General features: G+C 34.8%; 2 protein-coding genes across 6 annotated transcripts; both read left to right on the plus strand.

The window, feature by feature from the left end:
- Nucleotides 1-885: 885 nt before the first annotated feature.
- LOC107416297 (senescence-associated protein AAF, chloroplastic) lies at nt 886-7,270 on the plus strand. The gene is given in 14 exon segments (XM_016024785.4): nt 886-1,390; nt 1,668-2,057; nt 2,866-2,912; nt 2,915-3,017; nt 3,324-3,397; nt 3,926-4,002; nt 4,138-4,209; nt 5,088-5,156; nt 5,327-5,373; nt 5,478-5,607; nt 5,691-5,759; nt 5,861-5,964; nt 6,513-6,588; nt 6,673-7,270. Coding segments are annotated over 13 exon segments (1,368 nt in total). The 5' UTR covers nt 886-1,390; nt 1,668-1,731; the 3' UTR covers nt 6,847-7,270.
- Nucleotides 7,271-7,773: 503 nt separating this feature from the next.
- On the plus strand, nt 7,774-12,533 carry LOC107416288 (myosin-binding protein 3). 5 transcript variants are annotated; one of them, XM_016024774.4, is made up of 4 exons: nt 7,774-10,556; nt 10,654-10,836; nt 10,927-11,169; nt 11,251-12,533. In XM_016024774.4, exons 1-4 carry the CDS (start codon nt 9,191-9,193, stop codon nt 12,297-12,299), a joined length of 2,841 nt encoding a protein of 946 aa, XP_015880260.2. In that variant the 5' UTR covers nt 7,774-9,190; the 3' UTR covers nt 12,300-12,533. The 5 variants fall into 5 exon arrangements, with proteins under 5 accessions (XP_015880260.2, XP_024928190.2, XP_015880257.2 ...); XM_025072422.3 differs by having other exon boundaries at nt 7,782-9,204; nt 9,313-10,556; nt 10,927-12,533; XM_016024771.4 differs by having other exon boundaries at nt 7,782-10,556; nt 10,927-12,533.
- Nucleotides 12,534-13,187: the final 654 nt, after the last annotated feature.

Consider the following 13,187-nt stretch of genomic DNA (forward strand, 5'->3'; position numbering starts at 1 on the left):
ACAATCTGGAGTGCACCACTGGTTTTTTTTTTTTTTTTTTTTTTTTTAATCGTTTGTACCAGTTTATTGTGGATAAAAAACTGTTGGCAAAATTTTATATATTTGTATATATATATATATATATATATATCAAATAGGTAAGAGAAAGATTTGAGAGTACAAGAGAAGCTCTCAATTTTGGATAAAAAAAGAAAAAAAAAAAAGAATATTTTTCTTTTATAATTGATTTTGGCCAGCCAAGCAATAATGGTTAGGGAATTATCCAGAATGGATAGGGTGTAATTTTTGTCATGTTGCACAATTTTCCTTACAGTAAATATAAAATGGGAAGCCCAATCCGGAACTTCTGGCAAATAGTAAGGTAACGCAGGGCCTATTTAATGCAGAAAAATTATTTGCATGAATTAATTTACAAAACTACCCTCATAGAACCAAACTAATTGCAATGGTATTCGCCTTGTTAGTTGGCGTTGGCGCTCTGGGGGCCATAGGCCCAGCTTGTGGTTGCAATTTCACTTCCTGCTTCTCTTGCCTGTGGGCCCCCCCTCTACTCTCTCCCTACTAATTTAGCAATTTTACTTCCACCCCACCATTCTCTGAATCTCTCTCTCTCTGTCTCTGTGCAAAGTTGCTGCTTTTGTTTTTTGGAGGTTGGTTGCTTACTTTGCTTGCATTTCTTGCTTTCTTTATTGACTTTGAACAGTTACCAAGCTATTATTGTACATTTTTCCAATCTGGGTTTCTTTCTTTATTTCTTCATTAGGCTCCCACGGTGGAATTTCACCATCATTCTTTGTTTAGTCTGCTGAAGTCATTCCCTTTACTCAAGTTCTACTTCAGTGACACAACTCTGATGCTTGTTGGTTTAGTTTCTAAATGATTTTTTTCCTTCTTTTTTTCTTTTAAATTTTTATGTTATGGGTTTGCTGTTAATCTTGTTGTAATCTTGTTGTCAAATTTGAAATGTTAAATTTTGGGGCTTTTTACGAGTGGGTGATGCTGGAAATGGAAAATGAAATGTGTGAAGTTAAATTAAGACTGGTCTATATGTTGGTGTTTCAAGATTTGACTTTTTTTAATCAAAACAGTTTGACACCCATACCCTTCCATGGTCAAGTACTTAAGATCACCTACCTTTTTCCTTTATCTGAGATTCCGTGTATTTGTTTAAACAATTCCATTTCGGAAGTGAAGTGTAGAAATGATTTTCAATGAGTATATATTGGCCTTCATATTGAACTCATAAGCTGGATGATTCACTCTGGTTGGAGACTCTAGTCGGTCTAGATGTTTCTACAATTATGGCGATAGCAGTTATGCATGGACAAGGGGTGAAAGAAGAAAATTTTCCTGTCTCTTGTTGCCCATAAATTATTGAATTATCAATAAGGTGACCTCGTAGAACCTGTTGATAGAAGGGAAAAAAAATTAGTTAAACAGACAAAATCTAGCTTCCTTTGACAAAAATTGCAAAAAAAAAAAAAAAAAAAAAAAATTGCACCAAAAAAAAAAAAAAAAGAAAAAGAAAAATCGATATACTGTGTTTATAGCTATTGATTGATGTTATTAAGTAATTTTTTTAGTTAAAAAGCTAGTGCTTAAATTTAGCATCGATTGTAGTTTATATGCTATATATGACCGCAAGTTTCATTTTCTTTATGCTATAGATTTGAGCTGAATTGAAGGAAACATTGGCTTGACACACACTATATTCTTGTCTTGATCCTTCCAATGGCACTCACTGCAAGCAAGGTTACAAGCAATCCTGTAGCGAATAAGATGACAACTCTTCCTAAATCACATGGAATTTCTTTTGCCAAGTCAATACAACAAAATAAATTACATTTCACAAGTCAAGGAGGAGAACCAAGGCAACTAAGCTATGGATGTCTATCAAGTGGAAAAAAAACCTTTCTCAATGATGTTTTGTGGCACACCTGCCGAAAACCTATTAGTTTAACTGCCTTCCGGGGCTCTTCAGTTTTATGTATGTCAACAGGAACTCAAAATACTGAAACAGAAGAATGTCATTATGATGATTGTGCTGAAACAACTAGGTAAGCAAAATTTATTTTTCAATTATTAGATTTGGATTTACTTGAAAGATTATTCATTTTAACCTCTGTGTGAATTATTCTAGAACTGCAGTTGTAGCTTTGATTAATTGGGAACGTTATGTTTCCCATTTTTCATATTGTTGGGTTCCCTCTATGGCTCCTTCATTAATAAAACTTGGCGAGACAAATGAGTGCATTGTATTTTTATGATACTTGTTAGGCATTGAAACTCCTTTTAGACACAAGAAAACATCTTTTGCTACTTGTATTGTTCTTTGATTTGGTACTGTTTCTCAATTAATTGTTAAATAGTTATTGACCTATGTACATGTACAAGATAAACTGCATGATAACAGGAAAGATAATAACAACTTCATACTTGCCCTATATATAAATGGGGTGGGTAGTTGTTCTGTCCCTTTTGAACTGACCAAAGCTAAAATGTTATGTACTATGCATATTGCATGTGATATGATTTTTTGAATAAACTTCCAGAACATTATTACTTTCTCTTCTTGAAAATTGTAGTTTACCTGCATTTATTTTTCAATTCAAAGGTGGCATGATTTTTTCTTTCATTAAACCAAATTCATTAATTTATATTATCTCTTCTGTGGCTTAACTTTTCCAGCTTTACATACTTCCTCAAAACTTTTTACTATCTTTTATATAGGATTTATAATATTGTATTTTAAACATGTACTTTTCCTTTGTAACTGAAACTTTCTGCTTCAGTATTTCTTATATGGCTTGTACATTACCTGCCTTTTTATCTATAACATCTTTTAAAACCTCTGTTTTGTGTCAGTGCACAAAATGGAGACGGGGAAGATGAGTACCCAGTCTTGCCAGAGAGATTATTGGCTCCACTAAGGGCTTAGCAGAAGCTTGTAGATTTGTTTACAATGATGCAAAGTATGTAAATGAAAGGGCTCGCAATGACATGGTCCTGCTTTCTCGGTAGTATTCAGGACTTTGATTTTTTCTTTTTTTCTTTTTTTCCCTTTTCCTAAAATGGATTGAAGTAGTGATTATCAATCAACCCCTCTTTTCTTGTCCAGAATAAGTTATAGAAAAACATAGTGATAGTAATTCAGGAATTATATTTAAGAATTGTGATACTGGTTCTTTACTAAGAGTCATGCATGGTGAAGTCAGAGTCAGCTTGTTTCAATCAGACTCTTGGCGGTAGTTAGCCATTAATTGTTTAAATAATTCATTTTATACTGAATGAATTTTATTAAAATACATTATATGTTTCACCAGTGGCATAATGAGGTTGGATGCCCGGGCCCGGCAAGATGTAGCCATACTTGGGACGGAGTTTCTTAAACTTGATGGTAAAGTTTTTTGACTCTTTGTTAAATGCAACAAGGTGCAGTGAAACTTATATGAATGCCATGTGCTTGTTAGAGAAGGAGTCCCCATATACATGTAAACTGAAATAACTGATTCTGAATTACAACAATGGGATTCTAGTTGATCCGTCTGAATTTAATACAAATTTATGTTCTTAGATCATTCTTTTCCTTTTATGTAGAATCTGGCAGGTTAAATGACTGCACCAGTTTGATTTCCTAGAGTCTGGAGTATACACTTGAATGAGATTATTAGATTTGGAGTTACACAGAATTTGTTCAATTGACTGTACATTTTGGCATGAGATTCTGTTTGATGTGTATGTTTTCTATATCTTTTATTCAAGATCAAGAGGACACATGGCTACATTGTGCTTTATTTTTGTTGGGTTTTGCTTCTTTGCTTTTTTGTTTTCTTTCTGAGGGTGGGGAGGTGGATACAAAAGGGTTTTTGGAGTGTGGTAGAGCTATCTTTCATTTTAGTCTATTAAGCTTCCTTCTGCTTGGCAGCTCGGGCAAGAAAAGATACTGAAAGAATTGATCGCAAGGTGAAGAAGAAAGCTGAGGGCCTGCATCATATTGCTACTGTACGTATAATTTTGGTTTACATGAGGGAGATTACGTGCATATCAGTCTACCTTTTTTGTCTTTTTTGGGACATAATATAAACAGAGACAGATATGCTCTTTTTTATTCTCTTTTGCATACATATCCTCCGGCAGATCTTGAGAGACAAAGCTGAGTCTAGATTGAAAAGAGCTGCTGATAAGCATTGGAGTAATGGAGCCTTAGAGGTGCCTCTTTTTATCTTTTGATGTTTTTTGTCTATTGCTTTACTGTGATATGACACTGAAATGCATATCTAGCTGGTAGAAGGAAATGTTAGAGTACTAATTATTGAATATGCATTTTTATGATGTGGTTTGTGTATAACAGTGTTATTTACTGGTTTTCTTTCAATACTTTTATAATAATATTTAGGTGACTTACTCAGAAGTTGGATTTAGGTCTCTTTCATCTTTTCTTGAAATTAGAGGAGAATTTTATTTTTCCTTTATTTTTTGTTTTGCTTTTGTTTTTTCCTGGGCATAGGTTCTTTTGTTTGGAGAAAGTGCACGACTTAAAAACCTTATGTTTGAATGCATAAGTATGCATTGGGTCCTAGTTGTATATATATTAACAGATCTACTGAGAAAGAATGAAGGATGTTTCGCAAATATTGTATCACAGTATGTGGCAGTGTCAAAAAAGGTGACACGTGTTCAATAATGAGTATGGGGCTAATTCAAAGTATCAGGCACCATTGGAAGGGGGTGAGGGGGCTGACAGGAAGTAAGAATCTTTATTAATTAAAAGTTATGACAGTAGAAGTCATACAATGTACCATAGAAGTAGAGAGAGTTAAATGGTGGAAGATGTAGTTTGCATAGAAGATTATAAGTGGGGAAAAAAGTGGAAAAATGAATAGGATGGACGTCTGGAAAATGACAGAGAGGACGAAGAGAGAGAGAGAGAGAGAGAGAGAATAAACAGAAGTGGGTAATGATGCTAAAGCATATTTGAAATAACTATAATAACTATTTACTTGTGTCGCTAAGTTGTTTGGAGAACTTTTGTAGTATATGGTGTAACATTATACATCTTAATATAATCTACTTTGACTCATCTTCAGGCTGATTTACGCCGTGCTGATTTCCGTGCCAAACAACGTGCAATGGAAGATGCTCTAATGGCTTTAGAGGTAACTAGTTGATTCTTCTACGTAAATACTTATAGAATAAGTTGTTAGACACTGTCTTTTTCTTAGCTTATCATTACCAAATATCTGCACTTATCCTACATGGTAGTACATGTTAGTTTTGCGAATTCTATTTGTAAATGTATTGTCTTCTTCATTTTGCAAACGTGCAGTTTGTGAAAAATATCCATGATATGATGGTCAGCAAAATGTACAAATTGTAAGTTTCTTTACGACTTCTGTTTGGGATTTATTTCACCCCCATTGCAGCCACTTCTAATTGAATAGCTGTTAAACCCAAGTTCTTAACATGTTAGTATCCAGTCCTCTGCGTAGGGAAAACGGTTCTCTTTCTCAAAGTGACCTCATGGTCCGTATAAAGATTGAAAAAAATGGTAGAACTGTTGATTACTTTCCTGGGGAAGTTTCTACAGATCGCATCACTGCTATTCAGGTGCTTTGCCATCTTTAATTCCATGTCTTAGTTGTTTTGGGAGTCAGTACATTCTTAACGTTTATATTATTGATTTTGCACAGGAAGCTTACTGGAGTATGGCATCTGCACTTTCTGAAGCTGATGGAATTGACTATACCAATCCCGAAGAGGTTCAAATTCCTATGATATCTCTGATCCAGTTGAGCCAGTTATTTTGGTTATTATTGCTATTATTATTTCTTATTTACCTAATGTGTTATATTTGGAGCAGCTTGAGCTGTTGATTGCGACTCTTATAGATCTCGATGCGATGGATGGTAAAAGTAGTGTCTCGTTATTGGCAGAGTGTTCAAGTTCTCCTGATGTCAATACTAGGTAAGCTTTTAAGGTATTATACTCTATGTACTTCGTTTTGAGTTCTGAACGATATGATATCGATGGTAATACACACCGATAAACTGTTACTCGCTTCAATGTTGAGAGGCAAAAACATGTACTAACTTGCTTTACAGGCAAAAACTTGTCTGCATCTTTTAACTTGAACCCATGTGTTTTTTTGTTTGGACTGGTGCCTTTGAACCTTCATAAAAGCTTTTACGTTTTAGGGAGAACAAACGTAATCAGGACTTAGTTTTAAACTATTTTGGGTAATCTGTGTCATGCACCTAAACTTGTTTGCGATTTCAATACATCATCCCAATGGTGACCGAGTCACAGTTCTTAGCAACTAAAAGTTCCATATCTATATTACCGATATAATCACCGTTCTTAGCAACTAAAAGTTCCATATCTATATTACCGATATAATCATGCATTAAACCATACCCTCGGGCCCATTAAGTGAAACAACAAGTGCCAATCATATGGTATGTTTATTTTTGTTGTTAGTCATTCAAATTTCCTCTTTGTTTCTTGTGGTACAGAAAAGCATTAGCTAATGCGTTGGCTGCTGCACCATCCATGTGGACTCTAGGTAATGCAGGCATGGGAGCATTACAGGTGATCTCAGCTATATTCTATGATGAGAATCCTCCTTGCTCCTATGGTGAAAAGAAACACTGATGTTTCAGGTTCCTTTTGCAGAGACTTGCAGAAGATAGAAACCCTGCAATTGCTGCTGCAGCATCCAAGACAATCTATGAACTGAAGAAACAATGGGAGATAGAGGAAGGAGACAGCTGGAGGTTTATGATGAACCCAGACACCATTGAAGAAGGAAGTCAAGAAGAATCCAACAATGATACAGATACAAAATGAGAAGTATTTCAATGCTTCTGCTGTAAATATCCAGATGAAGGGCGTCATTAGTCATAGGATACACCTGCTAATCACAAGAAGGTAAGTAATAGATGTAAAAGGAAGTGCTGTATTTTTGTCTAATATCTACTTTTCGTTAAATTTATTCTGTAGGATCTTCACACTGAGTTGTCCAATTCAGGTTGCCAAGTCCAATTCTTTACTGATTGTACAACAACAAACGTTTGGCTTCATATGCGCACTCCGCGCATGGAGCATCCTAAACTGGAAAATATTTGGTTACTCCAATTTATAAGGAAAATGTATCTATCCTTTTAAATGTTGAAAAACTGATCAACCTCAATGAGGTCAAACATAGTTAGATCTCCTGTCAAAGACCAAATGCAATAGGCGTTGAGGCTTTTGTTCATATTGGCAAGACAAATATTCCACTTCTCCAAGAACACTCTGTTTTGTCTGAGTCATTGAAATGAGCTATACGTTTCCTAATTCTGGCCCTAAATCTTATGTCTGTTTTATAGCGTGGTTAAACAAGCAGCTAGTGCCATGTGAATTCTAAACCAGGTTATGGTTAGGCCTACTTGTGATGATGTTTATCCTGTATCAATGGTTGGGGTCCATCAACGGTAGGCTCCACAATGTGTATAGATATATCTTATCATTAAATATGGAATACAATATGGTGAGCTCCCACCACATTAATTGTGCTACTTTGACTTAAAATCAAATTATTTTTTTTTTATCCTACCTATTTTTCAATTAAGCTAAAAAATTGATAAAAAAAATAAATAAAGGCTGAGTTTGAGGACATTAACAGCAAATTTGTTCCCTGAGAGGAGTGAATTCTCCTCAGCTTAAGGCTCCTGTAGGGCCATTATCTTATTGTTTAGCACCATCCATTGGGTTATCATCAGTGCTTTTCGTGAATTTTGATTCTTGTACCTGGTCTACTAATTAAAGTTAAAAAAATACTACTTAAAGTTGTGGTTTGGTAAGCTTTTGGTTAAGATTATTCAATTAACATTCCATGTGTTTTTCATACCCATCAATAACCTTTTCAAAAGTAGAATAAAGCAGAGGCCCCAACAGAAAAAATTGGGGAAGAAAGAGAGAGAGAGAGAGATCCCACAAACATTATTGCTTAGCTTTATTCACACAGGCTCTCAAATCGTTATCACACTTCCTTGCTCTGATCCACTTCTTTCCAATGTTTCCACACTTCCATCTTTTTTTTTTTTTTCTTTTTTTTTCTTTTTCTCTCTTTTTCCAGAGACTTTCCACCGTGTTTTCCACTGTTCACAACCAGGTTTCATCATTCCCTTCCTTTCTCTCTCTCTCTCTCTCTCTCTCTCCTTTTGTTCGTTATGAATAATAGTCCATTGTTTTTATATTCTTTAGTAATGTATCATCTTGGCCGCTAATAGCTTTTTCGTTTTTCGCTAAGAAGCCGCTAAAAACTTAGATTAGAAAGTTAAAAAACTTTGTAACATATAGTTTTTATTTATTTATTTATTTCTTGTAACGTATAGTTTCAAATTTAGAGCGTGGTCAAGTTATTGTTGTCTAATATTTGTATATAGATTTTATATATATATATATATATATATATAATTTTTATTTACTAGGCATTATTGACCAATTTATACCGGCCATCACATTAATTTCCAGTAAGTTTGTGTTCTACATTAATGTCCAGTTTGAAATTACATTATCTGCGGTAATTGGTATATTCCATAAATTATATGTAATTGACCACATACACTAACAAATGATGAAGAAACAAAATAGATTTGGAGAGGCTCGCTAACATTCACAATTCCATTTGTATGAGCTATCACAATTCAATTTTAGAGGCATCTGGTTTACCATAAACCATTAGAAAATACCCTTTGTAAATTATGCGCACACACACACACACATACATATATACAATATTTTCTTTTCAATTGAAAAACCCATTACAGTTCACAACTTCTTATGATATATAATACCCTCCCTATATATATCATATCTAGTACGAAGTAGTAGTACTAGAACTGTTATTGTCCAAATAAAAATAAACTTGTTGCTCCCACAGTGGGAGATTCAAAGTCCACATGGCTCTGGAACTAATAAAATTGTGTGTTTTAGTTAAGCAGTAAACATCTATTTACCATTTAGCAGCTAAAAGATATTTATTCACCAAAAAGCATTATGGTTGCAACACAATTACAGTACGAGCAACTTTAGTCTTTGTTCTTCTGTAAAGAACTCAAAAATCCATTCTCTCTCTCTCTCTCTCTCTCTGGTGTGCTTTGTGCTTTTGTGAACCTCCGAAGATAGCAAGGAGACTTTCACACAATCCATGGCTTCCAACAGGTTTGCAACCATGTTGCATAGAAACACCCACAAACTCATTCTAATTCTGGTTTATGCACTTCTTGAATGGGTTCTGATAATCCTTCTGCTCTTAAACTCCTTGTTCAGCTACTTGATTACCAAATTTGCAAATTACTTTGGTCTTAAAAAGCCCTGCCTGTGGTGTTCTAGAGTTGATCACATCTTAGAACCTGGTAAAGGAACAAAGTCTTATACAGATCTTGTATGTGAGAGCCATGCAATGGAGATTTCTCAATTGGGTTACTGCTCAAACCATCAAAAAGTTGCTGAATCACAAAAAATGTGTGGGAATTGCTTGGCCTCTCAGCCAAATTATATCGGAAAATCCACGGGAATGACTAGGAGGATGGCTTTCATATCGTGGATGAACGACAACAGGCTCGAAAATGATGAAAATGTTTTCACGTGTTCTTGTTGCAATGAGAGCTTGAGCAGCAAAAATCAACATCCTCATTTGCTGTTTAAGTCAGCTTGGGAATCTATGGAGTACAACCAGAAAGGAGATTTGATTATAGAAGCAATGGATGGTGATGATAATGACAACAATGGAGGTGAGTACCTTGGGTCAATAAAACATGATAAGCTGCCAAATCACAGCAAGAATATTGATTGTGAGATGGAAATAAACAACGAAGAACATGATGATGATGGTGATACTAGAATAGCAGATGAAAATCGTTTTCCTTCTAATGTTCATAGCTTTAGCTTGAGAGAAACACCAGAGGAAGATTGTTTAAGTTCTGCATCAATGTTTATTTGTTATGAAAAGGAAGCAATGGAAGATAACAAATCAAGTTCACTTGACATTGCGAGGCAAGATTCTAATGGCACCGAGTTCGGTACTCAATTCTCGGATGGTTCTACCATCCATTGTTGTTCTGAAGAAGATGATTTAGTTGAAATTATTGATCTCTCTTGCAAGGATCATAGGATTCATGATCTCAATCATCGTTTGATTCCTATCGAGTTGATCGACTTTTCAACAAGAGCAGACCAGGGACTCTACAGCTTAAAAGAGGAAGATAGCGTAAAGCATTCTCATGAGGATGAAAATCTACATTATAATTCAAGAGTTGGATCACAACTCGAAATTGCAGGCAAAGCAGAATTAGTAATAATGAACAAAAGCGCAGAGAAGACAGGTAATGGAGAATTTGAAAGCTCGAAAATGGAGGAGGCTGCTGTTGATAAATCTTCATTGCCAGATGGTGAAGATAGAGAACAAGATTTGGTAGGAAAGTCAAGTGAACAAGTTTTTACAAGTCAAGAAGTTCAAACTTTATCAACCAATGTTAAAAAAGTAGCCATGGAAAATCCAAACAACCAACCAGGTAGAAATTGTTTGTCATTTTCTCTATTTCATGATTTATCTCTCTTTAAAACAGGGCTGGATTATTTTTCTGTTAAATATCTGATTTTGTTGATTAGCAGCAGAATCTAAAGAAGAAAGGGATGCATTTTTGGATGATCAAACTATTTCAAGAACCTTGGTAAGCACACAAGTTTCTGATTGTTCAGCTGATCAATTTCAAGAAGATCAATCTCTCATAAACAATGATGGTGCTGAAATTTATAAGGGTCCTGATGCGTTAATGGCTCAGAATGATCATGGTATGTAAACTTCTCCAGTAATCTAATTAATATAGCAAAAAGTGTTAAATTGGTTAAGATTTGATCTGATGCTAAAATTGATTTTAATAGGTTCACAACATATGGAAAAAGCTGTAGTGCATAGGGAAACAGGTTCAGTTGAAAAAAACCAAAATGGGACAGAAAATCTATGCTTGCTTTCAGAGGATAATGAACCGAAGGAAGAGAAATATCCTGACACACCGACTTCTGTTGAGAATCTCCATTACTTGGAGAAGAAGCAGCTGCAATTCGAGAGGAGGGAATCCGGGACAAAGGAGTCTTTCTATGGAAATGTCGTTAATCAACTGGAAGGTAGTGATGTAGTTACAACTATTGAAGCACTTAAAGCAGCTTTGCAAGCGGATCGAAAAGTACTGAGTGCTTTATATGCAGAACTAGAGGAAGAGAGGAGTGCCTCTGCAATAGCTACCAACCAGACAATGGCAATGATAACCAGGCTTCAAGAAGAAAAAGCGGCTATGCAAATGGAGGCCTTGCAATACCAAAGGATGATGGAAGAACAATCCGAGTATGATCAGGAAGCTTTACAGCTACTGAATGACCTGATGGTCAAAAGAGAGAAGGAGAAGCAGGAACTCGAGAAAGAATTGGAAGTATATCGAAAGAAGGTCGTCGATTACGAGGAGAAAGAGAGTTTGAGGATGATAAGAAGGATAAGAGATGGAAGTGTAAGAAGTGGGAACTCATCTGCTTCTTGCAGCCATGAATGTTATAGTGATCATGAGCTATCTATTGATCTAAATCATGAAGGGAGGGATGGAGATACTATGAGCTTCAATGGCAACCAAGAAAGCAGTAACTACAATACTCCAGCTGCTGAAATCATAAATTTGGAGGAAATGGCTTTAGACTGTGTGAAGAATATTAGTGTTCTTGATGACTCATTGGTAGAATTCGAGGAAGAGAGGACATCCATACTTGATCAGCTTAAAGCATTGGAGGAGAGGCTAATCAAATTGGGTGTCAGTAATGAATTATCCGAGGATCATAATGATTTTAGCAGTCTAGAAGATAATGGTTTTTCAAAAGACAAACATTACCATGAGGAAAAAACATTGAGCTCCATGGCAAAGAGTCTGCTTCCACTATTAGATGCAGCTGGTGATGAAACTGATCAGGAAGGACTAAGATATGAAGACAATGTTGTTGAATATAAATCTGATGATCAAATTCAGGTTTCTGAATTGGACAAACAGAAAGTAATCAAAATCGAGGAGGTTGACCATGTGTATGAGAGGCTACAAGCTCTTGAATCAGACAGTGAGTTTCTGAAACATTGTATGGGCTCTATAAAGCAAGGAGATAAAGGAAAGGATCTTCTTCAAGAGATATTGCAGCATTTAAGGGATCTAAAAACCATTGAACTCCAAGAAAGGAATATGCATCGTGGTTCTTTGAGTTTTGGTGAAGTTCCTTTATAATTTGTTCATTTCTTCTAATCATTTCCATGGTATCAGATTATCCTATCCTACTTTTTGGTTATTGAAAAACCAGTATGAAATATTTGTAAAACAACATACAATTACTATGTGATTGTCATTGATATTTTTAGGTTTTGTGAAATGTTTGTGTTATGCTTTTCATTTTGCCTTCCGAACTATAAAACCTTCATGTTGTATCTTGATCTATGTTTATTGGTTTAATTAGTCTAATCATGCAATTTCATCAAATGAGTATGAAGAAAATTAACTATGCGCGCATACTCAGTGTTGTAATATATCTACCATAGACAGCATTCAAGAAAGTTGTAAATGAGGGTTTTAGTTAGCACTGCAAATGTGCTACAACATCTAAGATAGCATTCTAACAACATTGTATTTTTTGTTGTAACATCTGCAATTTGATTTTAATAGTATTTGTAGCCATGTGAGTACAATCTATATATGTACTCAAATTTTGTAAGACATATTTTGATAGCACACATATTTTGTATGTACAATCAGTGTGATCAAATTTGTTTTAAGTATCTCATCACAATCATCACAAATTAAGTAAATTAGAAAGGGGTACATGGTTATACATTTTCAAAATGAAAGTAACAACAAAGTTTCAACTTACATCTATTAAAACCTATTAGTTCCAATTATTATATACATATATATATATATATATATATATATATAGAATTTCCTACATTTAAATTGACCACCACTAATCTGGAAAAGTAAATCCTTTACACTCCATGATCACCATAACTTTTCTCAACTGTATCTAAATCGACAATTGCTAAGTTGTACAAGTGCAGGGGCTACAAATTAACAAAATAGAAAGACTTTCAATAATACTCCAATAAAAGAACTCAAATAATA

The sequence above is a fragment of the Ziziphus jujuba genome, chromosome 4 (assembly GCF_031755915.1).
Source record: "Ziziphus jujuba cultivar Dongzao chromosome 4, ASM3175591v1".
Classification (NCBI taxonomy): Eukaryota; Viridiplantae; Streptophyta; class Magnoliopsida; order Rosales; family Rhamnaceae; genus Ziziphus; species Ziziphus jujuba.

What these genes read in the sequence shown, in the direction of transcription:
- LOC107416288 (XM_016024771.4), top strand. Translation starts at nt 9,191, where the DNA reads ATGGCTTCCAACAGGTTTGCAACCATGTTGCATAGAAACACCCACAAA. An exon ending in AAATCCAAACAACCAACCAG is followed by an intron (nt 10,557 to 10,653) that starts GTAGAAATTGTT and finishes TTTGTTGATTAG; the next exon opens with CAGCAGAATCTAAAGAAGAA. An exon ending in AATGGCTCAGAATGATCATG is followed by an intron (nt 10,837 to 10,926) that starts GTATGTAAACTT and finishes TGATTTTAATAG; the next exon opens with GTTCACAACATATGGAAAAA.